This window comes from Mobula hypostoma, chromosome 31, assembly GCF_963921235.1.
Source record: "Mobula hypostoma chromosome 31, sMobHyp1.1, whole genome shotgun sequence".
Taxonomy (NCBI): Eukaryota; Metazoa; Chordata; class Chondrichthyes; order Myliobatiformes; family Myliobatidae; genus Mobula; species Mobula hypostoma.
The window spans coordinates 6,294,149-6,319,182 of NC_086127.1; the positions used below are offsets into that span (position 1 = coordinate 6,294,149).

At 51.7% G+C, this 25,034-nt stretch overlaps 1 protein-coding gene across 4 annotated transcripts in view; it reads left to right on the top strand.

Moving 5' to 3' along the window:
• LOC134339908 (CD209 antigen-like protein C) overlaps positions 1-16,681 on the top strand; it is a 41,768-nt gene extending 25,087 nt beyond the window's left edge. For all 4 annotated transcript variants that reach the window (XM_063036688.1, XM_063036692.1, XM_063036689.1 and 1 more), the window contains 2 exons: positions 12,384-12,496; positions 15,631-16,681. In XM_063036688.1, the coding sequence (XP_062892758.1) occupies positions 12,384-12,496; positions 15,631-15,793 (276 nt within the window). In that variant the 3' untranslated portion in view covers positions 15,794-16,681. The remainder of the gene's footprint in view (positions 1-12,383; positions 12,497-15,630) is intronic.
• The last annotated feature ends 8,353 nt before the right edge of the window (positions 16,682-25,034 follow it).

Here is a 25,034-nt window from a genome sequence, read left to right on the forward strand (position 1 = left end):
TGCCTCCGCTCTGATGGTGGTAATGACAGAGGGCCTGTCCTGGGTGGGGAGGGAGCTTAATGCTGGATGCCGCTGTTTTGAGGCATTGCCTTTTGAAGGCGTCCTCGATGGTGGAGAGATGAGTGCTCATGATGGATCCACAGACACGAGACAATCTGCAGATGCTGGAAATCCAAAGCAACACACACAAAATGCTGGAGGAACTCAGCAGGTCAGGCAGCATCTGTGGAAAAGAGTAAACAGTCGAAGTTTCAGGCTGAGACCCTTCATCAGGATTGAAAAGAAAGAAGCAAAGTCCGATTCAAAAGGTGGGGGGAGTGAAGGAAGAAGTACAAGGTGGCGGGTGATAGGTGAAACCGGGAGAGGGGGAGGAGGTGAAGTAAAGAACTGGGAAGTTTGATGAAAGAGATAAAGGGCTGGAGAAGGGGGAATCTGATGGAGGGTAGAAGACCATGGGAGAAAGGGAGAGGGTAGGTAAGGAGGTAAGATGAGAGAGGAAATAGGAATGGTGAAGGAGGGGGAAAATTACTGGAACTTTGAGATATTGATGTTCATGGAGGTTACCCAGTTGGAATATAAGGTACTGCTCCCCCAACCTGCGTATCACCTCATCGCGATAGTAGAGGAGGCCGTGTCAGAATGGGAATGGGAAGCAGAATTGACATGGATGGACACTGGTAGACAGAACATGGATGCTTGGTAAAGCGGTCTCCCAATCTACGCTGGGTGTCTGATATGCAGGAGGCCACACCAGGAGCAACAGATACAGTAAATGGCCCCAACAGACCCAGAGGTGAAGTGTCAGCTCATCTGGAAGGTCTGTTTGGGGCCCTGAATGGTCGTGAGGGAGGAGGTGTAGGGGAAGTTGTGACTCTTGTTCCACTTGCATCGGAGGTGGTGGAAGTTCTGGAGAATTACGTGCTAGGTGCGGAGGCTGGTGGGTGAGAACAAGAGGAGCCCTATCCTGGTGCGGCAGTGGGAAGATGTGGGCGAGAGCAGCATTGATGGTGGAGGAAGGAAAGGCTCTTCCTTTGAAGAAGGAGGACATCTCAGTAGTTCTGGAATGAAAAGCGTCATCCTGAGAACAGATGTGGCAGAGATGGGGGAATTGAGAGAAGGGGATGGTATGTTTACAAGTAACAGGGTGGGACGCGGTATAGTCCAGGTAGCTGTGAGAGTCAGTGGGTTTATATCAGTAGATAGACTGTCTCCAGAGAGGGAGACAGAGAAATTGGAAAAGGGGAAGGAAGTGTTGGAAATGGACCAAGTAAGCGAGACCCGACGCAGGCTGGAAGACCTTTTTGCTGAACACCTACGCTCTGTCCGCCAGAGAAAGCAGGATCTCCCAGTGGCCACACATTTTAGTTCCACATCCCATTCCCATTCTGACATGTCTATCCACGGCCTTCTCTACTGTAAAGATGAAGCCACACTCAGGTTGGAGGAACAACACCTTATATTCCGTCTGGGTAGCCACCAACCTGATGGCATGAACATTGACTTCTCAAACTTCTGTAAATGCCCCACCTCCCCCTTGTACCCCATCCGTTATTTATTTATTATTATTATTTTTTCTCTTTCTTTTTCTCCCTCTGTCCCTCTCACTATACTCCTTGCCCATCCTCTGGGCTTCTGCCCCTCCCCCTTTCTTTCTCCCTAGGCCTCCCGTCCCATGACCCTGTCCCTTCTCCAGCCTCGTATCCCTTTTGCCAATTAATTTTCCAGCTCTTGGCTCCATCCCTCCCCCTCCTGTCTTCTCCTATCATTTTGCATCTCCCCCTCCCCGTCCCACTTTCAAATCTCTTACTCACTCTTCCTTCAGTTACTCCTGACGAAGGGTCTCGGCCCGAAACGTCGACTGTACCTCTTCCTAGAGATGCTGCCTGGCCTGCTGCGTTCACCAGCAACTTTTGTGTGTGTTGTTATCAATACAAAGCTAAGTTTTCTTATTTCCTTTCCCAAACTGCCTTCCTACTTCAGAGTTTTTTCAACAGTGGCTTTCTCTTTGCCACTCTCCCATAAAGCTGCGACTGGTGAAACACCCGGGCAAGAGTTGCTGTATGTGCAGTCTCTCCCATCTCAGCCACTGAAGCCTGCAACTCCTCCAGAGTTGTCATCGGTCTCTAGATGGCCTCACTCTCCGGTCTTCTTCTTCTTGATCTGACTTTTACTGGTGGTTGGCAGCTAACTAAAAGGTGCATTACCGCCACCAACTGGACTAGAGTGTGGTGTAGAGAGCTGGGAAATAAAACCCTCACTAGTTCTTTATGAAATGAAAACTAAATTACCACAAAAAGCCCTATAGGTTGTAAATAATGAAAGACAATATTGTGAATTCAGTTCAAGCCACTTCCATAACTTAGTGAAGTTTTTAAATGAAAACTGTCAACCCCCAAAGCTAAGAGTGCAGCCTGCATTTGCTTTTCTTCGACCTTATTGGCTTCACAATGCAAAAGAATGTGTTCAATTGCTTCATAATGACAGCAAGAGTGATATTTCCCAACAAGATACAAGGAATATTGAAGCATAGGATGCCCAATTCTAAATCGAGTCAATATAATTCCTTCCCCTCTTGTCATAAGAACTAGGATCAGGAGTCGGCCATCCGGCCCGTCGAGCCTGCTCTGTCATTCAATAAGATCATGGCTGATCTGACCATGAACTTGTCTCCACCTACCTGCCTTTTCCCTGTAACCCTTAATTCCCCTACTATGCAAAAATCTATCCAATCTTGTCTTAAATATATTTACTGAGGTAGCCTCCACTGCTTCATTGGGCAGAGAATTTCAGATTCACCACTCACTGGGAAAAGCAGTTCCTCCTCATCGCCGTCCTAAATCTACTCCCCCGAATCTTGAGGCTATGTCTCCTAGTTATAGTCTCCCTTACCACTGAAAACAACTTTTCTGCCTCTATCTTACCTATCCTTTTCATAATTTTTTATGTTTCTATAAGATCTCCTCTCATTCTTCTGAATCCCAGTGAGTACAATCCCAGGCAACTCAATCTCTCCTCATAGTCTAATCCCCTCGTCTCTGGAATCAACCTGGTGAACCTCCTCTGCACCGACTCCATGTCCTTCCTCAAGTAAGGAGACCAGAACTGCATGCAGTCTCCAGCTGCGGCCTCACCAGTACCCTGTACAGTTGCAGTATAACCTCCCTGTTCTTAAGTTCAATCCCTCTAGCAATGAAGGCCAACATTTCATTTGCCTTCTTGATAGCCTGCTGCACCTGCAAACCAACCCTTTGCGATTCAAGCACAAGCACTCCCAGTCCCTCTACACAGCAGTATGCTGCAGGTTTTTTACCATTTAAATAATAATCTGCTCTTCCAGTTTTCCTTCCAAAGTGGATGACCTCGCATTTACCAACGTATACTCATCTGCCAGACCCTTGCCCACTCACTTAACCTATCTATATCTCTCTGCATCTTCTGCACAATTTGATTTTCCACTCAATTTAGTGTCATCAGCAAACTTAGACACACCACGCTCGGTCCCCCTTCCAGATCATTGATGTATTTCATGAACAGTTGTGGGCCCAGCACTGACCTGATGGATGCATTTTCCAGATGCCTCACTATTTCTTCTTCAATGGTAGTTTGAAGCATTTTCCTAAACTACAGATCTTAAACTAACTGGCCTATAAATACCTGCCTTTTTCCTACATCCTGTTTTCAACAGTGGTGTGACATTCACCTTCTTCCAATCTGCTGGGACCTGCCCAGAGTCCAGACAATTTTGGTAAATTATCCCCAAAGCCTCAACTTCATTCTGCTATTTCCCCCTTCCCCCATAGACGCAACACTTTTGTGTATTCTGTAAAGGTGTCTCCCCTGGTGCCCATTATCCCATAAGTCTTGCCATACTCCCCTAATTCTCAGCCCCACCAACCCCTTGATTTGCTAAGTGGAAGTTCTATGCCAACAGATGAACTTAAAAAGAGTTTTTTGGCCAAACAATCAACTCCCTCATTCCCCTCAACCCCTCTATCTGCAGGCACCCATAAAAAGAGATATGTAAACCAATACTTTGAACATGAAATAAAGTTTGAAGAGCTCCAGCAGTAAATCTGACCTACTGCCAGAATGAGACGAGTCAAAACCGAAAAAGAATCTGAACAAATTATATCTTTGCAAGGACAAATTTTCTCCACCCACTGTGAACCCAAAATGATAGCAACTAGTTTTTCTGCTTATACTGATAAATGGGTAGAAAGATGTTTCTTTATCGTTACCTGTAATTCAGGCACAAAAGCAGCCACACTGATATTCAATTCCCCTTCTTGCACGGTCACTCAGTTTTTGAGGATGGCCTGCTCTACGCATATTTACAGCTGTGCCATATTCTTTCCATTTTTGATGATTGACTTAACTGTACTCCAAGAAATATTCAGTGACAGAAATTTTCTTGCATCCATCTGCTGACTTGTACTTTTCAATGACCTTTTTGCGGAGTTGCTTGGAGTGTTGTTTTGTCTTCGTGCTGTAGCTTTTGCCAGGATAATGATTCAGCAGCGGTTGGACCTTCCGATTACAGGTGTATTTTTACTACATTCATTTGAAACACCTTGACTGCACACAGGTCTCCAAAAACAGATCCTCATTTAACTAATTTTGTGACTTCAAAAGTCAACTGGCGCACCAGCGATGATTTGGTGTGTCATACTAAAGGGGGTAGATACTTATGTAATCAATTATTTGTGTTTTATATTTGTAATTAATTTAGATCCCTTTGTAGAGAGCTGTTTTCACTGACACAAAAGTCTTTTTCTGTTGATCAGGGTCAAAAAGCCAAATTAAATCCACTGTGATTCAATGGCGTAAAACAATAAAACATGAAAACTTTCAAGGGGGTGAATACTTTTTACAGGCACTTTTTATGTGCCTACAACTTTTGCACAGTGCTGTATGTGATGACATATATATGCTTTGATCAGATAACTAAATGTGTGGCTCAAAGACTGGTGTGGAAAAAGTAGGTTTGAATTTGTAGAACATTGAAAAGGAGGGGGGTGTTCCAAAGGAACCCGGACCATTCTGAGACAAGGGTCCTGGCGAATCACATAACTAGGGCTGTGGATAGAGTTTTAAACTGAATAATTGGAATCAGGATTTGTTTCACAAATAATAACAGACTGCAGACTAAAGTGTCACAGCTACAGGGAAAGTGCAGGTGGACAATTTTGGCCTGAAATAACTATAGGCTACACATCAGTAAATTTGAATGACTCAAGGACAGTGGAAGTAGACAAACCAATCGCCTTTGTTCTTGCCATGTGCTTGAAGGGGGATGGAGGTGGCCATTTTGTGAAGCTGCTCTGCAGCCTCCATTTTGTGAACTCTTTGAAAGGATAACCTAATCAGAGCAATTGAATGTGGATGCAAAGAACTTCCAGAGACCAACCATTGCAAATGTGGAGGACCCCAAAGACATGTGGAGATCAGGGTGAGAAGACGAGGAACACCTGGCCAGCATAGACTCCCTTTCCAGGTAATACCCCTTCTGTTCTCTGACTGTTCATGGAGGGTCAGGAAAACTTAGCAGGCATTCTGTTGCGTAAATTCACGTGTTCTTCCGTTGAGACAATAAAGGTACTTGTCAGTAATTACAGATTCTCTCTGTGCCTCCCCTGATCATTATTACTAAGGGGTAGATCCTTAAACAAGAATAAGGTGCAAGATCATCAGAATCAGGTTTAATATCACAGCATATTTTGTGAAATAAGTTGTTTTGCAGCAGCAGTTCATTGTGATGCATAATAAAATTATAAGTTACAATAATATATATAGGGGTTGAGAAAGATAATAAATCAGCCATGTTGGAATGGTGGAGCAGACTCGGTGGGCTGAATAGCTTAGTTCTGCTCCCAAGTCTTATGGACTGTGTAAAGCAGAGGAGATGCTGGACCTCATAATATGTATGAAATAAAATAGACAAAATCTCCTGGGCCTGGCCAGGTTTATCGAAGAATACTATGGGAGCGCTGACTGAGATACCTGCGTTATCATTGGTTATGGGTAAAGTGCCAGAAGACCACTGAGCAGCACATGCTGTGCTGTCGAGCTCCGGGGAACTCTACCAGTCACAACCCTCCGGTCCAAACTTTCTACCGCCACCCTCTCAATCCTACCTTCAAGCCAACTGTGTATCCAAATAGTTAGCTCTCTCTGGATCCCTTCCAGAGTGAACAACGGCAAAGAAAAACCTGGCAAACGATAGACCAAGTAGGTCTGCCATCTATGGTAGTTAAGTTAAAAGTTCGCAGGTTCATTTTTTATCAACGCATGTATCTATATACAACTCTGAGACTCCTCTTCTCCAGATAGCCACAAAACCAAGCAAAGCAATGAAAATTGTTTAGAGAGAAACATCAAAACCAGCCCCCTGCGCAAAAAAAATAGCAACTTGATCATCAGTCCCCACCAACCCTCCTCCCCCACTCAGAAATAACAAAAACAGAACATCGACCCAAACCTCACTTCCTCCCGCACAAAATGCAGCAAGAGCATTGACCCCCAAACTACCCTCCCCCACACAAAAGAAACATAACACAACAGAGCAACTCCCAAAGCCCCTCCCCTCGCAAAACTAATCAGAAGGGAAATGGTGAAAACACAGAATACTGAAACCGTAAGTCCATGGTCCATAAATGCAAAAGTCCAAACCGTAAGCGCAGAACCATGGTAACATCCTCTGACATCATCATCATCGTCATCGAGAGAGAGAGAGACAGACAGACACCAGACAAACACAGAGGCCTACCCGCCTGCCATGGTGATAGGGCACTCACAGACTCTTTCTCCGGCAGCAGAGGGACCCCATTGGCGATGAAAAGGCAGCTGAACCCATGGTTACCAGAAAGGATTCCGAGAGACAAGATACACAAGCATTTGGAAAGACATGTTGGTGTGGGATAATCTGCATGGCTTTATACAAGGGCGATCACGTCTCACAAATTTGCTTCAGGTCTTTTTTTTTTGGAAGAAGCAACCAAAAAAAAACATAGATGAGAACAGGGTTGTAAATAGTCTGCCTTTTCCGGGGTTCCACATGACAGGCTGTTCTGCTAAGGTAAATTAGGTGGGATCCAGAGAGAGCTAACTAATTGGATACACAGTTGGCTTGATGGCAGGATTGAGAGGATGATCATATTTTGGAGCGGAGGAACGTGACTGGTAGTGTTTCTCAGAGCTCGGTGCTGGGCCCATTTCTCTTTGGCAAGTATATATTATTGATTTAGATGAGAAGGTAAAAGGTTGGTATGATTGCAGATGACACTGAAATGGGCAGTCTCATAGATAGTGAAGATGGTTATCAGGATTTACAGAGGCATTTTGATCAGCTGGGCAAGTGGGCCAAGGGATGGCAAATGGGGTTTAATTTGGATCTTGCGTCTCGGGAAGCCAAATCTGTGCACCGTAGGATGTTCACAGTGAATGGTAGGGCCCTGGGAGTGTTGTAGTACAGAGGGACCTGGGAGTACGAGTACAAGGTTCTGCAAAAGTGGCGTCACAAGTAGATGAGGTGCTGAGAAAGGCACTTGGCACGCTGGCCTTTGTCAGTCAGCGTACTGAGCAGAGAAGTGAGGACGCCATGTTGCAGTTGAACACGATGCTGGCGGGGCTCACATTTTGGGATGTTATGTTCTGTTTTGGTCACCCTGCCCCAGGAAAGTTGTGCAGAGATTTCCGAAGATTTTGCTGGATTTGAGGAACTGAGTTATGGAAAGAGGTTGAGTAGAGGTTGATTGGGACTTTGGGGTACAGGAGAATAGCTTCTCAACCTTAGCTTCAAATATACCCAATGAACTGGCCTTCACAGCCGCCTGTGGGGATGAATTCCACAGAATTTTGTGGAATTTACACTGATCCCAGTGAGGATACATGATATTTACAATGATAGTCCCTTCCGGATGAAAAGCAAATTCCTCATCCTTCAACCAATCCTTCTACACACTGCTTTAAGTCTGTGCCCTTGGTATTTTATATTTTGACCCCTTCATTAAAGAAAATAGGTTATTACTGTTTACTTTGCTTCGGCCTATCAGTTTTATATCAGGGTGACAGGAGAGCCACAGGCAGCTTTTTCTACCCGGAGAACGGTCTGTACATGGAACGAGCTGCCAGAGGTGGGTGGATGGGGCAACTGTTGGACAGGGAGATGGAAGGGAAAGGTTTAGAGGGATAGGGGCCAAATGGGACTAGATTGGAATGGGAACTTGGATTGCATGGGCCAGCTGGGCCGAATGGCCTGTTTCTGAGCTGGATGGATCTATGACTCTGCGAGAGCATATATCAGACACAGACAGAAGCTCTCACACCTTTCTAAAACAGGTTCTTCTTGGCATCCATCGGATTTCTCAATGGTCCGAGAGCCCATGATCACTCCCTGAAAGGTGTCGACACGGGCACTCGCCACGCCTGCCTTTTTGTTGGCTACACGGAACAGTCCAGGTTCGAAGCCCATGCCGGTATTGCTCCCCAACTCTTCCTACGTGACATCAACGACTGCATTGGTGCTGATTCCTGCACCCGTGCTGAGCTCATCAACTCCATCCACCTTGCCTCCAACTTCCACCCTGCTCTGAAATTTACTTCAATCAACACACACACAAAGTTGCTGGTGAACGCAGCAGGCCAGGCAGCATCTCTAGGAAGAGGTACAGTCGACGTTTCGGGCCGAGACCCTTCGTCAGGACTAACTAAAAAGTGGGAGGGGGAGGGTCAAAACACTTTTTGGATTCCAGACCTAATCAGTTCCCCTCTACCACCACTCTGCTCCGTCTAGCAGAATTAGTCCCCCTCCCCCTCCCACTTTCAAATCTCTTACTAGCTCTTCCTTCAGTTAGTCCTGACGAAGGGTCTCGGCCTGAAACGTCGACTGTACTTCTTCCTAGAGATGCTGCCTGGCCTGCTGCGTTCACCAGCAACTTTGATGTGTGTTGCTTGAATTTCCAGCTTCTGCAGAATTCCTGTTGTTTACATAATCTTTTGCACCATCATCCGCCTTTCCTACGATACTTCTTGCATTGAAATATACGCTGCTCAGGACACTAGTTGCACCATGCTCAACCTTTTAATTCCTAACTTTGTCTAAGGTCTTCCAACATCTGCCTCCACAACCTCTCCAGTTCCAATCACCTGCCCAGCTCTTGGCTCTATCCCTCCCCCTCCTGTCTTCTCCTATCATTTTGGATCTCCCCCTCACCCTCCAACTTTCAAATCCCTTACTCACTCTTCCTTCAGTTAGTCCTGACGAAGGGTCTCGGCCTGAAACGTCGACTGTACCTCTTCCTAGAGATGCTGCCTGGCCTGCTGCGTTCACCAGCAACTTTGATGTATGTTGCTTGAATTTCCAGCATCTGCAGATTTCCTCGTGTGAACCTTCTTGAACAACCTCCCATGTGGGAGCTTGTCAAATGCCTTGCTAAAGTCCCTGTAGACTACATCCACTGCTTGCCTTCAACTTTCCTGGTAACTTCCTCACGAAACTCTGTACAATTGGTTAGACATGACTTATCGTGCACAAAGCCATAATGACTGCCCTTACCCTGTCCATATCTATCCAAATACTCATCTGTCTCCCTTAGAATAAATTCATCAGGACCTGGTGAAGGGTCTCATCCTGAAACGACGACTGTTCACTCTTTTCCACAGATGCTGCCTGGCCTGCTGAGTTCCTCCAGCATTTTGTGTGTGTACCCCGGAGGTGCTCTCCTTTAACTTACACCGATCCACTTCATTATTGAAATGTTCCCACAACCTATGGACACACTTTCATCTCCTGTTCTGGATGTTTATTCCTTATTTATTATTTCTTACTTTTTGCACTTGCACAGTTTGCTATCTTTTGCACTCTGGTCGAACACACAAGTTGGTGCAGACTTTCATTGTTTCTATGATGATTATTATCCTTTTATGGATTTACTGAGTATGCCCACAAGAAAATTAGTCTCCGCGTTGTATATGGTGACATATATGTGCTTTGATAATAAGTTTACTCTGAACTTTGATCTCCCTGAACTGCAGTTTCAAATTAAAATACGATTATCACTGAGCACGACACCTCATCACCCTTCCTGCCTGTGTCATTGGTATGACTTCTCTGAGTTAAATTCTGTGTGCCTCTCCTGTGCCCACTTCCCCAGTTAAGTTATATCCTGATTGAAACTTAGTCTAGTTGGCACGTGGCCAAGTGGTTAAGGCGTTGGTCTCGGGATCTGAAAGTCACTAGTTCGAGCCTCAGCTGAGGGAGCGTGTTGTGTCCTTGAGCAAGGCACTTAACCACGTATTCATTGCTCTGCGACGACACCGGTGCCAAGCTGCATGGGTCCTAGTGCCCTTCCCTTGGACAACATCGGTGGCGTGGAGAGGGGAGACTTGCAACTGCCGGTTTTCCATACAACCTTGCCCAGGCCTGCGCCCTGGAAACCTTCCAAGGCATAAATCCATGGTCTCACGAGACTAACGGATGCCAATAAACTTAGTCAACCTTCTGTACTGGCCACCACACCACTAGTGGCGGTGTCACCTGCTAATTTCCTGATCATTATGTCTACCACTTTTTTATATACACAAAAGTTTGCTCCAATGAGTACGCCATCTTAGCAATATACAATTTAGAGACTTCATAAAACACACTATTTATGGTTTGAATTTGAAAGTTGGTTCTAGCTGTCCACAACGCACTCGAGCCCCTGAGGGGCCCATTGTACCCACGGACGTTGCATTCTCTTTCTCCAGGGACACCCAGGTGTGGGCATAACTCAGGAGGAGAGGCAGGCAGTCAGCTCGGGCTGAGCCCTTGCCTGGGCCCATGATGGCAGCCCAGCTGACCTTCATGTGAGTGCAGTTGACAGCTCTCACCCCGGATCTTCCAGAGACACCCCTCCGCTCACTGGGTGTTAGTTGCAGTTCTGTTTCTGGGGGTGGGGTGGGGGCTGGGTGCTGGTACCATATTCAGCTTCACCGTTGCTTTGTGGAGCCCGGCCCTGCGTGAGCCAGCACACCTTCTGTACGGCCTGAGGGAGGGTGTTCTGTAGGGACGTTCTGCAGGCAGGACAGCAAGACGTCCTGGGCCTGCACCGAGCATAACCCCAGCTGACAGGGTGCTGCACGAGTCTTCAGTGGGGTTGAGTTCAAGAGCCGTGAGAGAATGTTGCAGCTCTATGAAATTCTGGCTTACTGCTTTCGGCTCTGGTCACCTCGTTATGGGAAGAACGTGGAATTTTTACGGAGGTCACGGAGATTTACCAGGATGCTGCCTGGATTAGAGAGCATGTCTCATGAGGGTAGGTTGAGTGAGATCGGGCTTTTCTTTACACAGTGAAGGAGGATGAGAGGTGAGGAGTACAAGGTGACAAGAGGCTTTGATCGAGTGGATGGCCAGAGACTTTTTCCCCAGACGGAAATGGCCAATACAAGGTTGCATAACTCATAACTTGGACATCGTTTTCTCTGAGTGCTGTGTCCGAATGGTGAGGGTGATTATGGTCTCGTAACCATGCTTGTCCTTGGCAGGTTGTTCCGTAGAAGTGGTTTGCTGTTGCCTTGATCTGGGCAGCGTCTTTACAAGACGAGCAACTCCCCAGCCATTATCAATACCCTTCAGAGGTTGTCCGCCTGGTGTCAGTGGTCACGGAACCAGGACCTGTGATGTGTACCGGCTGCTCACAGCTGAACCCAAGGCCTCACGTCCGATTGGAGGGCAGTGGAGGGGGGGATTGGAACTAAGCGGGTGCTGCACCTTGCCCGAGGGTGACCGGCAGGCCAGCGGAGCGAAGGGGCTCCTTTGGTAGAGACGTCTCTCCACGCCACCACCCGCACGAGAGGCACAGATCCAGTGGACAGCCAGCGCCATGTTCCCAGGCTGGGAATGACTAGTATCGGAGAGTATAATCTCAATGAATATAGAAGAGATGTCAGAGGTAAGTTTTTTTTCTCACACAGAGTGTGGTGGGCTCTAGAACGCCTACCAGGGGTGGTGGTAGTGGTAGATTCGTTAGGGTCATTTAACAGTCTCTCAGCTAGGCACAGAGACCTGAGGCGCTCAGTGAATGGAGTGAAAGGCTCAAATATGGGAAAGTATCACAATATTGTGGGCCGAAGGGCCTGTACTCGACTGTGCTGTTCTGTGTTTTATGTACAATACTTAAGGTGTATGTATTTGTCTCTGGCGTCAGCAGTTAGTAGTTTCACCGGCAGCGAGGAGGAGGAGGAATGCAGGACATTTAAAAACGAGGGGTGGGGAGGGGGTGATGGGGCTGCGGAGCATCAGTCCCTCTGTCAGCATCGCTCAGCCGTCACGTCCCGGCCGCGGTCGCTGGTGGGGTAGCCTTGCAGTAGAATGGCCTCCTTTCCTTCTGTCTCTGCCATTACAGCAATTTGTGGCGGAGTACAACGCCAGCCGCGCCTACTGGGTCGGAATCAAGGACAACCCGCTGGAATTGACCTGGACCTGGGTGGACGGAACCATCCTGCAAGACGACTTAACGTGAGTCACGGGCTGAGCCGCTCTGCGGGTATCCGCCCAGGAACACAGAACAGGACAGGGACAGGGCCAGGCCCTTCAGCCCAAACTCATTAAACTAGTAACTCAACGCCTAACTCATTAAACTAGTAACTCAACACCTAACTCATTAAACTAGTAACTCAATGCCTGTGTGGGCACGTGGCCAAGTGGCTAAGGCATTTGTCACTTCGAGCCCCAGCTGAGGCAGCGTGTTGTGTCCTTGAGCAAGGCACCTAACCACACATTGCTCTGCGATGACACCGGTGCCAAGCTGTATCGGCCCTAGTGCCCTTCCCTTGGTCTGGTTTTCTCCCACGTCCCGAGGAGTTGTACAGGATAGAAACACGCCCTTTGGCCCATCGAGTCCATGCTGACACAACCTCCTGCCTTGTCGCCCGCCTCCCCCTGCACCCAACTGTCCACGTACCCATCCAAGCTTCTCTGCAGTGTTACAGCCGAGCCCGCACATCGACGGCTTCCACCAGCAGCTCGTTCCACAGTCGCCACACCGTCTGAGTGAAGAAGATCCCCCCTCAGATTCCCCTTAAATGTACATCACCTTTCATCCTAAACCTGTCACCGCTCACCCTGGGGGCGGGGGGGGGGGGGAGCCTGCTTTCATTGTCTCCATACATACCCCTTGAAATTCTGTGTCCCTCTGTAAGATCTCCCCTCACCCTGCTGCACTCCAGGGAGTAAAGGCCTCGAGGTCAGCACAATATCTTGGGCTGAAGGACCTCCACTCTTCTATGTTGTGTTCAGCTCTGCTCCGCGAGTCCCGGCATCCTCCTTGTAAGCTTACTCTGCACTCTTTCACGATGACAGGTACCCTTCCCGTAGGCAGGTGATCAGGACTGCACACAATTCCCCAAATTCGGCCGCACCAATGTCTCGTACAACTGCAGCGGAACATCCCAACTCCAGCACTCAGCGTCCTGATTTATGAAGCTGATGGCTATCTTTAGGACCCTATCTCCACTTACAAGCCGTTAAGGATCTTTATTCTACAGTACACCCCAGAATCCTAGCCGCCATAGGGAGGCCTTGTAAACTCCACTGAGACAGCACTGGAGGTGACGGGCTGGGGTGATTGTAGCTAGGGTCTCTGCCACGTACGTCCAGGGGTAAGTGCAGGCTGCTGTTGGCTGGTACCAACCCGTCGGGCTGAAGGGCCTCATCCTATGTTGTGGGAGGGTCGGGCAGGAGTTCAGCATACCCGAGTGCACTGTCCCTCAGAGTGCCTGAAATCCATACAGTTAAACACAGAAAACCTACAGCACAGTACAGGCCCTTCAGCGCACAACGCTGTGCCAAACATGTACGTACTTTACAAATCACCTGGGGTTACCCATAGCCTTCTATTTTTCTCAGCTCCATGTACCTATCCAGGAGTCTCTTCAAAGACCCTATCGTATCCGCCTCCACCACCATCACCGGCAGCCCATTCCACGCACTCACCACTCTCTGCACTTAAAAGAAAACTTCCCCCTAACATTTCCTCTGTACCTACTTCCAAGCATCTTAAAACTGTGCCCTTTCGTGCTAGCCATTTCAGCCCTGGGAAAAAGCCTCCGACTATTCACACAATCAGTACCTCTCATCTTATACACCTCTACCAGGTCACCTCTCATCCTCCGTCTCTCCAAGGAGAAAAGGCCGAGTTCACTCAACCTGTTTTCATAAGGCATGCTCCCCACTGAGCACAGTACTCCAAGTGGGGTCTGACCAGGGTCCTATATAGCTGTAACATTACCTCTTGACTCTTAAGCTCAATCCCACGGTTGATGAAGGCCAATGCACTGTATGCCTTCTTAACCACAAAGTCAACCTGCACAGCAGCTTTGAGTGTCCTATGGACTCCGACCCTAAGATCCCTCTGATCCTCCACACTGCCAAGAGTCTTACCATTAATGCTATTAATAGGTCAGCACAACATCAAGGGCTGAAGGGACAAGTAGTATGTACAATGATCTGCGTTTAATGTTCTAAATATAGACTTGACCTGCACAGCCGTCTGGGGCATTGGATTCCACCGATTCACCACCCTGTTGTTAAAGCAATTCCTCATCGCTATTCTAAAAAGACCCCCTTAAATTCTAAGGCTGTGTTCTCTGGTCCTAGACTCTACAACTATAGGAAACATCCTCTCCACGTCCGCTCTAGCTACTTATTTTAATATTCAATACGTTTCAGTAAGATCTCCGCCTCACTCTTCTAAACTCCAGCGAGTACAGGCCCGGAGACATCAAACACTCCTCATACAATGAGATCCTCCTCATTCTTCTAAACTCCAGTGAGTACAGGCCCGGAGACATCAAACACTCCTCATACAATGAGATCCCCCCTCAATCTTCTAAACTCCAGTGAGTACAGGCCCAGAGACATCAAACACTCCTCATACAATGAGATCCTCCTCATTCTTCTAAACTCCAGTGAGTACAGGCCCAGAGACATCAAACACTCCTCATACAATGATATCCTCCTCATTCTTCTAAACTCCAGTGAGTACAGGCCCAGAGACATCAAACACTCCTCATACAATGAGATCCCCCCTCAATCTTCTCAACTCTGGCGAGTACCGGCCCAGAGACATGAAACTTTCCTCATATGTTAACCCTTTCATTTATTTACAGAGCCACACCACCAAGTAATCCCACAATTTAATCTGAGCTTAATCACAGGACAATTAACCTACCAACGGTGGCAGGGAACCGGAGCACCCGGAGGAAACCCACACGGTCACAGTGAGAACGTACAAACTGCTCAGAGGCAGCGGCGGGAACTGAATCCGGGTTGCCGTGACTGGAAAGCGACGTGCACAGCACTACGCCACCGTGCCACCTCATTCACGGGATCTCCTCTGGATCCTCTCCACTGCCAGCACACCCTTCCTTCGACAAGGGGCTCCGAGCTGCTCACAACACTCCAAATACAGTCTGTCCAATGCCTTATGAACAGTCCCAGCATTACATACTGTACGGCGCCTACACGTCAGTTTCTGGCTCTTGTCTTGGATTGGGAGGGGTGGGAAACAGGTGGGTGGAGGGGTCATTTCGACCCTGGGTGCGATTCGCGAGTGAGAGATCTGCATGACCCTCTTCCCTCCCTCTCCCTAGGTTCTGGGACAAAGATTATCCGGACAGTTACTTTGACTACGAACTGGAGGCGTTCAAGAACTGTGTCTTCCTGCGCGGCGGAGCCTGGGCCAATGCTGTGTGCGCACGGGCAAACTACTGGATCTGCAAGCGGAGGTCGGAGACGCCACTTATCGGCCTATGAAGAAAGCCTCCCCCTCCCGTCAGACCATGAGGAAAGCGCCCACCTCCCAACCTTACCGAGGCACGGAGGGTGACGGAGTGACGTGTCAGGAGTTCCCGGTTGGCGGACGAGTGGCAGTGTTTGACGTTTGTTTCCCAGTGTTTTTTTTGTGGTTCTATTTCTCACTTTCCCCCTCAGTTTTGAATCCCGAAAGACGTTCGGGCAAGAGGGAAGGATGGGGGAGAATGAGTGTATTCTCTCTCGGAGCCTTCCGACCCGCAGCGGAAGTCAGGCTCTGACCTTCGAGGATTTGCTGGATGATCTGGAGGTCACAGACAGCAGTTCCGACCGACTCCATTCTCCAAACCCAGGACCCGGTAGCAAGAGATGGAGAGTCTGGAAGGATCTCCAGAGACTGACCTCTCACTCAGGGTCCCACGTTCTAAGATGGTTTTCAGAGACGTAACTCAGGATCCTAGGGCTCAAAGCCAGGATCCAGATGGAAGGAGTGGTGGTGGGTCTGTTAGAAGGGTTTCATGGACTGGCCTCTCATTCTCAGGGTGGCAGTGGTCAAACCTAGGATCCGCCAGGAAGGTATGGAGGGTCAAGCTCTCTGAGGAGGGTTTCAGAGATTGACTGCACCCCGTTTGGGACTACCGGAGAGACCAGAGGAGAGGTGGCGAGGTATTGAGTGATGGGGTGACCCGGAAAGGGCCTCTCGTCACCAGCTTGACAAGCGCGCCCTTGAGTTTAGGTTCGGAGGCACTCCGAATGGCTCATTTCCCCCGACCCCCACCCCCAGCGCGACTCTCTGTCTGTCGGTCCGGAGCCAACCAGCACAGCGAGAGAAGGCTCAATGTTGTTTTTAAATCTTAACATCGGTGTTCACTGTTTGAAATAAAATCTCACTGCTCAGAAATTCCTGCCAGGAATTATTTGTGCTTAAGACTCAGGAAGGATCGCCTGTCAGCCTTGAAAGGGGTGGGGAGGGGTGTAGTGGTGGTTAACAGAAGCTGCCAAGTGTTAAAGGTCCAGATAGGGGAGGAGGTATGCTTGGGGAAGTTTTGTTGTATGATATATTGAGTGCCGTACTAGGGAGACGGCAAAGGTCATAGAACGCTACAGTGCAGAAACAGGCCATTTGGCCCATCTAGTCTGTACCAAATATTAATCTGCCTCATCTCTTTGACCTGCGCCTGGACCATAGCCCCCCATATCTCCCTCCCATCCCTGTATCTTCTGAAATGTTGAAAACAAGCCTGTATCCACCACTGCCACTGGTAGCTCATTACCTGCGCTTGGGTGTCAGGGAGGGCCAAGCGACATTGGGGGAGCACTTTAGAACCAGTGGCCATCGTTCTGTTGGCTTTGGTGTACTTGCAGAAAGGGACGGTATATTCAGGGAAAAAGAGTAACTGGGGCCCATCAAAGGTCAAAATGGACACCTATGTGTGGAGCCCCAGGAGATAAAGGCAAAGTCCTTGGTAAATATTTCTCTTCTGCTTTTACTGTGGAGAAAGGCACGAGGACTTGTAGGGAAAGTAATCAGGGAGGTCTTGGGAAAATCTGCATTACAGTGGAGGAGGTGCCTTAATGTACGAGGGTAGGTATATCTCCAGGTCCTGGCCAGGTTTATCCAAGAACACTGTGGGGAGGCCAGGCAAGACATGTGGGAGTCTGGGCAGAGATATATGCAGTGTTGATAGCCGTGGCTCAGGAGACAGGAGTGCGGCTAATGTTGTGTCTTTATTTGAGAAGGGCTGCAAAGAAAAACCTGGGTCCTGTAGACCAGTAGGCCTAATGTCTGCGGTAGGTAAGTTACTGGAGAGGACGCTGAGGGATAAGATGGACATGCATCTGGAAAACAAGGGTCGATTAGGTGTGGTCAACGCAGCTTTGTGTGTGGGAGGTCAGGTCTGATGGGCTTGAGTTTTGTTTTGGTGAAGTGAAGCAAGAAGGTCGATGAGGCAGGGTGGTAGCGTGATCTATTGAATCAGAATCAGAATTTTTATTTCTGATATACGTCATGAGATTTGTTGTTTTACGGCAGCAGTTCAGTGTAAAATATACGACAAATTCTGAGAGAGGGTCTCTGTCGGTCAGAATTGACCTGGCTGTCTAGATAAGCAAGCCCCAGCAGTACGATATGGAGAGCAAGCTGTTGCCCATGTAGCAAGCCCCCCCCCCCCCCAACACATCTGATGAACCCAAAGGAACGGCAGAGACTGATAGAATTTGGTACTGGCAGCGTCGCAGGAGTTGCCAGTCAGCGTTGAAGTCAAAGTAAGACTGCCTTCCGAACTCCAGCTCTGGATTTTTCCCTCAGGGTTTACTCTCAAAGCCTTCCCCATGAGTGGATATATGCAGCTATACATTATAGTTGTCACTGTTACTATCAGGTAGAAGATACAGAAGCCTGAAGGCACACACTCAGTGATTCAGGAACAGCTTTTTCCTCTCTAGTGGCAGAGGGGAAGGAACTGTTCCTGAAGCGTTGAGTGTCTCCAGTCTCCTGTTCCTCCTTCCTGGTGGTGGTAAAGAGTAGAGGGCCTGTCCTGGATGGGGAGGGCCCTTCACACCTTTCTGAGGCATCGCTTACTGAAGATGTCCTCGTTGGTGGGGGAGGATAGTGCCCGTGGTGGATCTGGCTGAGTTTACAACCCTCAGCAGCATTTTTTCCCTGATCCTGTGCAGTGGCCCCTCTGAACCAGACGGAGTTGCAAACAGACAGAACGCGCTCCGCGGAACGTCTGGGTGATGAGCCACGGTTGTGAGGAGAGTAGAGCAGAGGGCTTCGCACGCATCCTGGTGTCGATCGCAGTCGAGGAGATGTTATTTCCAGTCCGCACCGACGGTGGTCTTCTGCTGAAGTCAAGGATTCAGTTGCAGAACATGGTTGGGGACCAGGTTTTGAAGTTTGATAATTAGTACTGAGGGGACGGTGGCGGTGAATGCTGATATCTAATCAATAGGTGGCAGCCTGACGTACATATTGCTGTTGGCCAGGTGTACGTGGACTTCAGTAAGGCTTTTGAGAAGGTTCGACAAGGTAGGCTGCTCTGGAAGGTTAGATCACTTGGGGTCCAGAGGGAGCTGGCTATTTGTCCACAGAACTGCCTCGATGGTGGTGGGTGGTTATTTCTCAGGCTGGAGGCCCGTGGCCTCAGAGGTCGGTGCTGGACCCACCCAATAAAGCAGCCACTGAGTGTGCAGGAATGTTCATGGTCTTCTGCTGCTGTAGCCCGTCCACTCCAAGGTGTTGTGCATTCAGAGATGCTCTTCTGCACACCGCTGTTGTAACGTATGGTTATTCGAGTTACTGTTGCCTTCCTGTCGGCTTGAACCAGTCTGGCCATTCTCCTCTGACCTCTCTCATTAATTAGACATTTCCACCCTCAGCAATTTTGTTTTTTTATTTCGTTTTTTGCACCATTCTCTATAAACTCTAGAGACTGTTATGTATGAAAATCCTAGTATTTTGGGAGATTCTCAAACCAACTCGTCTGGCACCAACAATTATTCCACAGTCACTGTCACTCAGATTACATTTCCTCCCCTTTCTCCTGAGCAACTGAACCCCTTGACCATGTCTGCATGTTTTTATGCATGAGTTGCAGATACATGATTGGCCGATTAGATATTTACATTAACGTGCAGGTGTACCTAATAAAGTGACCTCTGAGTGTGCATCAGCGATTTGGATGACAATGCACAATATGATGACATTAAAATAGATAAAATTAACTTTGAAGAACATTATCAAAACTGATCTTTATCAGCTCGGTAAGAGAGCCAAGAGGTTGCAATTTGGGAAGTCAGATCAAGGTAGGGTTTTTACAGTAATCTGGAGAGTGTTGTAGAACAGAGGGACCTTGGAGTACAAGTACTCAGCTCCCTGAAAGTGAAGTCACAGGTAGACAAGTTAGTACTGAAGGCTTTTATCAACTTGGGCTTCATCAGTCAGGGGGGCTGAGCACAGACGGTGGGTGGCCATGGTGGGGTTGTACAGGACGCAGACATGGCCACACTAGGAGTGCAGTATTCAGTCACCCTGCTCCAGGGAAGAGAACTCCGTCATGGACTGTCCCAAGCCTGGCTGCGAGGAGGAGGAGGTTTGGGCATGGATGAAGACCCATTGCTACTGAAATGAGGCTTCAAAGGCCACATCCTTGGGGGAGGAAGGATCTTTGATGGGCTACACCTGGAGAAAACTTCAGAGACTACCCCAGGACAGAGGACACTTGAGAGCCGCTGGCAGTGTCCTTTGCCCTAGTAGGAGTGATGGGCCGCTGGGAATGAGGTCATTAAACCGTGCTGCACAAACAGAAAGAAACAACAATAATAAATGAGCAATAAACTTCGAGAACATGAGATGAAGAGTCCTTGAAAGTGAGATTATTGGTTGTGGGAGCAATTCAATGATGGGGTGAGTGAAGCTATCCGCTTTGGTTCAAGAGCCTGATGGTTGTGGGGCAGTAACTGTTCCTAAAAGTGGTGGTGAAAGTCCTGAGGCTTCTGTACCTTCTTCCTCATGGAAGCAGCGAGAAGAGAGCATGCCCTGGGTGGTGGGGTCCCTGATGATGGATGCTGCTTTCCTGCAACAGTTTTTCCTGTAGATGTGCTCAATGGTCGGGAGGGCTTTGCCCGGGTTGGCCTGGGTCGTATTTACACTAATATCGCCACCGCTCTGTCACGCCGTTCGCAGTGAGGGTTTGCTATAACTATGCTCATAACCCACTGACCTCTCACAGTCGCTGATCCCGGTGAGGATGCGTTATATTTACACTGATCCTGGTTAGATTACACTACAATTGGAACAAGAGGCATTGGAGCAGAATTAGGCCGTCTGGCCCGTTGATTTCTGCTCCGCCATTCAATCATGGCTGGTTTGTTAGACCTCTCAACCCCATTCACTTGCTCTCTCCCGTAACCTGATTTAGCAAGAACCTGTCAACCCACTCGCTGACTTGGCCTCCACGGCCGTCAGTGACGATGGATTGCACAGAATCACGGCGGAATTCAGACTGATCCATGTTAGGGTGCATTGTACTTGCACTGATATCCCAATTGCGCTTTGGGGCTGATCCCAGTTTCCAGCTTTATGTGATATTCGCTTCAGCTTTCCTGCTTGACTGACACCCGGCTGCTCCAGTCACTGATCGCCCTGACCGTCCCCTCCACTGTGATTTGGTGTTTTGAGTACAACGCCCCGCCCCATCTTTGACAGACACTTTCCTGCTCCATTCCCTGATATTCCCGCCTATCACCACCCCCCCCCCGGTGCTTTGCATACCGTTTTCCCACCCACCTCTGACTGATACTTTTCTGCTCCAATGCCTGATGTCCACTATCGGGTACCTCTACAATGATTCGTAGAATACTCGGAGACCCGCCTTCGGAACTCTGATTGACAGCTAACTGAACATTTCCAATTGACGTTCCAGTCATCCAATGAGCAAGCTCGCCGAGCGACGGCCCGCCCAAATCTATAGCGTCACCGATTTGACACGGGTTCCACGCGGCCGAGAACCAGTCCCAGTGACGTCAACACCCCGGCCGCCGTTGAGAATGACGTCACCGGGCGGGCAACCCGTTGCGGGTGGCCGACCGGAAATGGCGGCCTCCTGGCCGGATGTTCGCCTCAGAATATCGGAGGACTGATTGGGAGTATATTCATTCCCCAGATCCACATCGAGTCGGTCAGAGAAACGCAAAGTTCGCGTTGGCAGCCGGCGCAAAGGGAGGTTCCGTCGTCGTCGTGTCCGAGAGCGGCCGATGGGGTGCGGACAAGTGTGTGAGACGGGGACCTGTGGGGTTAATGGAGTCAGGGGTCCGGTGGGACACGGACAGGTGGGCAAGGGAGGGTCCGGTGGGATACGGTCAGGTGGGCAAGGGAGGGTCCGGTGGGATACGGACAGGTGGGCAAGGGAGGGTCCGGTGGGATACGGACAGGTGGGCGAGGGAGGGTCCGGTGGGATACGGTCAGGTGGGCAAGGGAGGGTCCGGTGGGACACGGTCGGGTGGGCGAGGGAGGGTCCGGTGGGATACGGACAGGTGGGCGAGGGAGGGTCCGGTGGGATACGGTGGGGCGGGCGAGGGAGGGTCCGGTGGGACACGGTCGGGTGGGCGAGGGAGGGTCCAGTGGGACACGGACAGGTGGGCGAGGGAGGGTCCGATGGGACACGGACAGGTGGGCGAGGGAGGGTCCGGTGGGATACGGACAGGTGGGCGAGGGAGGGTCCGGTGGGATACGGTCGGGTGGGCGAGGGAGGGTCCGGTGGGATACGGTCGGGTGGGCGAGGGAGGGTCCGGTGGGACACGGACAGGTGGGCGAGGGAGGGTCCGGTGGGACACGGACAGGTGGGCGAGGGAGGGTCCGGTGGGACACGGACAGGTGGGCGAGGGAGGGTCCGGTGGGATACGGATGGGCGGGCGAGGGAGGGTCCGGTGGGATACGGACAGGTGTGCGAGGGAGGGTCCGGTGGGACACGGACAGGTGGGCGAGGGAGGGTCCGGTGGGACACGGTCAGGTGGGCAAGGGAGGGTCCGGTGGGATACGGACAGTTGGGCAAGGGAGGGTCCGGTGGGACACGGACAGGTGGGCGAGGGAGGGTCCGGTGGGACACGGACAGGTGGGCAAGGGAGGGTCCGGTGGGACACGGTCAGGTGGGCAAGGGAGGGTCCGGTGGGATACGGACAGGTGGGCGAGGGAGGGTCCGGTGGGATACGGACAGGTGGGCGAGGGAGGGTCCGGTGGGACACGGACAGGTGGGCGAGGGAGGGTCCGGTGGGATACGGACAGGTGGGCGAGGGAGGGTCCGGTGGGATACGGACAGGTGTGTGAGGGAGGGTCCGGTGGGACACGGACAGGTGGGCGAGGGAGGGTCCGGTGGGACACGGACAGGTGGGCGAGGGAGGGTCCGGTGGGACACGGACAGGTGGGCGAGGGAGGGTCCGGTGGGATACGGACAGGTGTGTGAGGGAGGGTCCGGTGGGATACGGTCGGGTGGGCGAGGGAGGGTCCGGTGGGATACGGACCGGTGTGCGAGGGAGGGTCCGGTGGGATACGGATGGGCGGGCGAGGGAGGGTCCGGTGGGATACGGACAGGTGTGCGAGGGAGGGTCCGGTGGGACACGGACAGGTGTGCGAGGGAGGGTCCGGTGGGATACGGATGGGCGGGCGAGGGAGGGTCCGGTGGGATACGGACAGGTGTGCGAGGGAGGGTCCGGTGGGATACGGATGGGCGGGCGAGGGAGGGTCCGGTGGGATACGGACAGGTGTGCGAGGGAGGGTCCGGTGGGACACGGACAGGTGTGCGAGGGAGGGTCCGGTGGGATACGGATGGGCGGGCGAGGGAGGGTCCGGTGGGATACGGACAGGTGTGCGAGGGAGGGTCCGGTGGGATACGGATGGGCGGGCGAGGGAGGGTCCGGTGGGACACGGACAGGTGGGCAAGGGAGGGTCCGGTGGGATACGGACAGGTGTGTGAGGGAGGGTCCGGTGGGATACGGACAGGTGTGTGAGGGAGGGTCCGGTGGGATACGGATGGGCGGGCGAGGGAGGGTCCGGTGGGACACGGACAGGTGGGCAAGGGAGGGTCCAATGGGACACGGACAGGTGTGCGAGGGAGGGTCCGGTGGGATACGGATGGGCGGGCGAGGGAGGGTCCGGTGGGACACGGACAGGTGGGCAAGGGAGGGTCCGGTGGGATACGGACAGGTGTGTGAGGGAGGGTCCGGTGGGATACGGATGGGCGGGCGAGGGAGGGTCCGGTGGGATACGGACAGGTGTGTGAGGGAGGGTCCAATGGGACACGGACAGGTGTGTGAGCAAGGGTCCGGTGGGATACGGACAGGTGTGCGAGGGAGGGTCCGGTGGGATACGGACAGGTGGGCAAGGGAGGGTCCGGTGGGACACGGTCAGGTGGGCAAGGGAGGGTCCGGTGGGATACGGACAGTTGGGCAAGGGAGGGTCCGGTGGGATACGGTCAGGTGGGCGAGGGAGGGTCCGGTGGGATACGGACAGGTGGGCGAGGGAGGGTCCGGTGGGACACGGACAGGTGGGCGAGGGAGGGTCCGGTGGGATACGGACAGGTGTGTGAGGGAGGGTCCGGTGGGACACGGACAGGTGGGCGAGGGAGGGTCCGGTGGGATACGGACAGGTGTGTGAGGGAGGGTCCGGTGGGACACGGACAGGTGGGCAAGGGAGGGTCTGGTGGGATACGGACAGGTGTGTGAGGGAGGGTCCGGTGGGATACGGTCGGGTGGGCGAGGGAGGGTCCGGTGGGATACGGACAGGTGTGCGAGGGAGGGTCCGGTGGGATACGGATGGGCGGGCGAGGGAGGGTCCGGTGGGATACGGACAGGTGTGCGAGGGAGGGTCCGGTGGGATACGGATGGGCGGGCGAGGGAGGCTCCGGTGGGACACGGACAGGTGGGCAAGGGAGGGTCCGGTGGGACACGGACAGGTGGGCAAGGGAGGGTCCGGTGGGATACGGACAGGTGTGTGAGGGAGGGTCCGGTGGGATACGGACAGGTGTGTGAGGGAGGGTCCGGTGGGATACGGATGGGCGGGCGAGGGAGGGTCCGGTGGGACACGGACAGGTGGGCAAGGGAGGGTCCGGTGGGACACGGACAGGTGTGCGAGGGAGGGTCCGGTGGGATACGGATGGGCGGGCGAGGGAGGGTCCGGTGGGATACGGACAGGTGTGCGAGGGAGGGTCCGGTGGGATACGGATGGGCGGGCGAGGGAGGGTCCGGTGGGACACGGACAGGTGGGCAAGGGAGGGTCCGGTGGGATACGGACAGGTGTGTGAGGGAGGGTCCGGTGGGATACGGACAGGTGTGTGAGGGAGGGTCCGGTGGGATACGGATGGGCGGGCGAGGGAGGGTCCGGTGGGACACGGACAGGTGGGCAAGGGAGGGTCCAATGGGACACGGACAGGTGTGCGAGGGAGGGTCCGGTGGGATACGGATGGGCGGGCGAGGGAGGGTCCGGTGGGACACGGACAGGTGGGCAAGGGAGGGTCCGGTGGGATACGGACAGGTGTGTGAGGGAGGGTCCGGTGGGATACGGATGGGCGGGCGAGGGAGGGTCCGGTGGGATACGGACAGGTGTGTGAGGGAGGGTCCAATGGGACACGGACAGGTGTGTGAGCAAGGGTCCGGTGGGATACGGACAGGTGTGCGAGGGAGGGTCCGGTGGGACGCGGACGGGCGGGCGAGGGAGGGTCCGGTGGGACGCGGACGGGCGAGGGAGGGT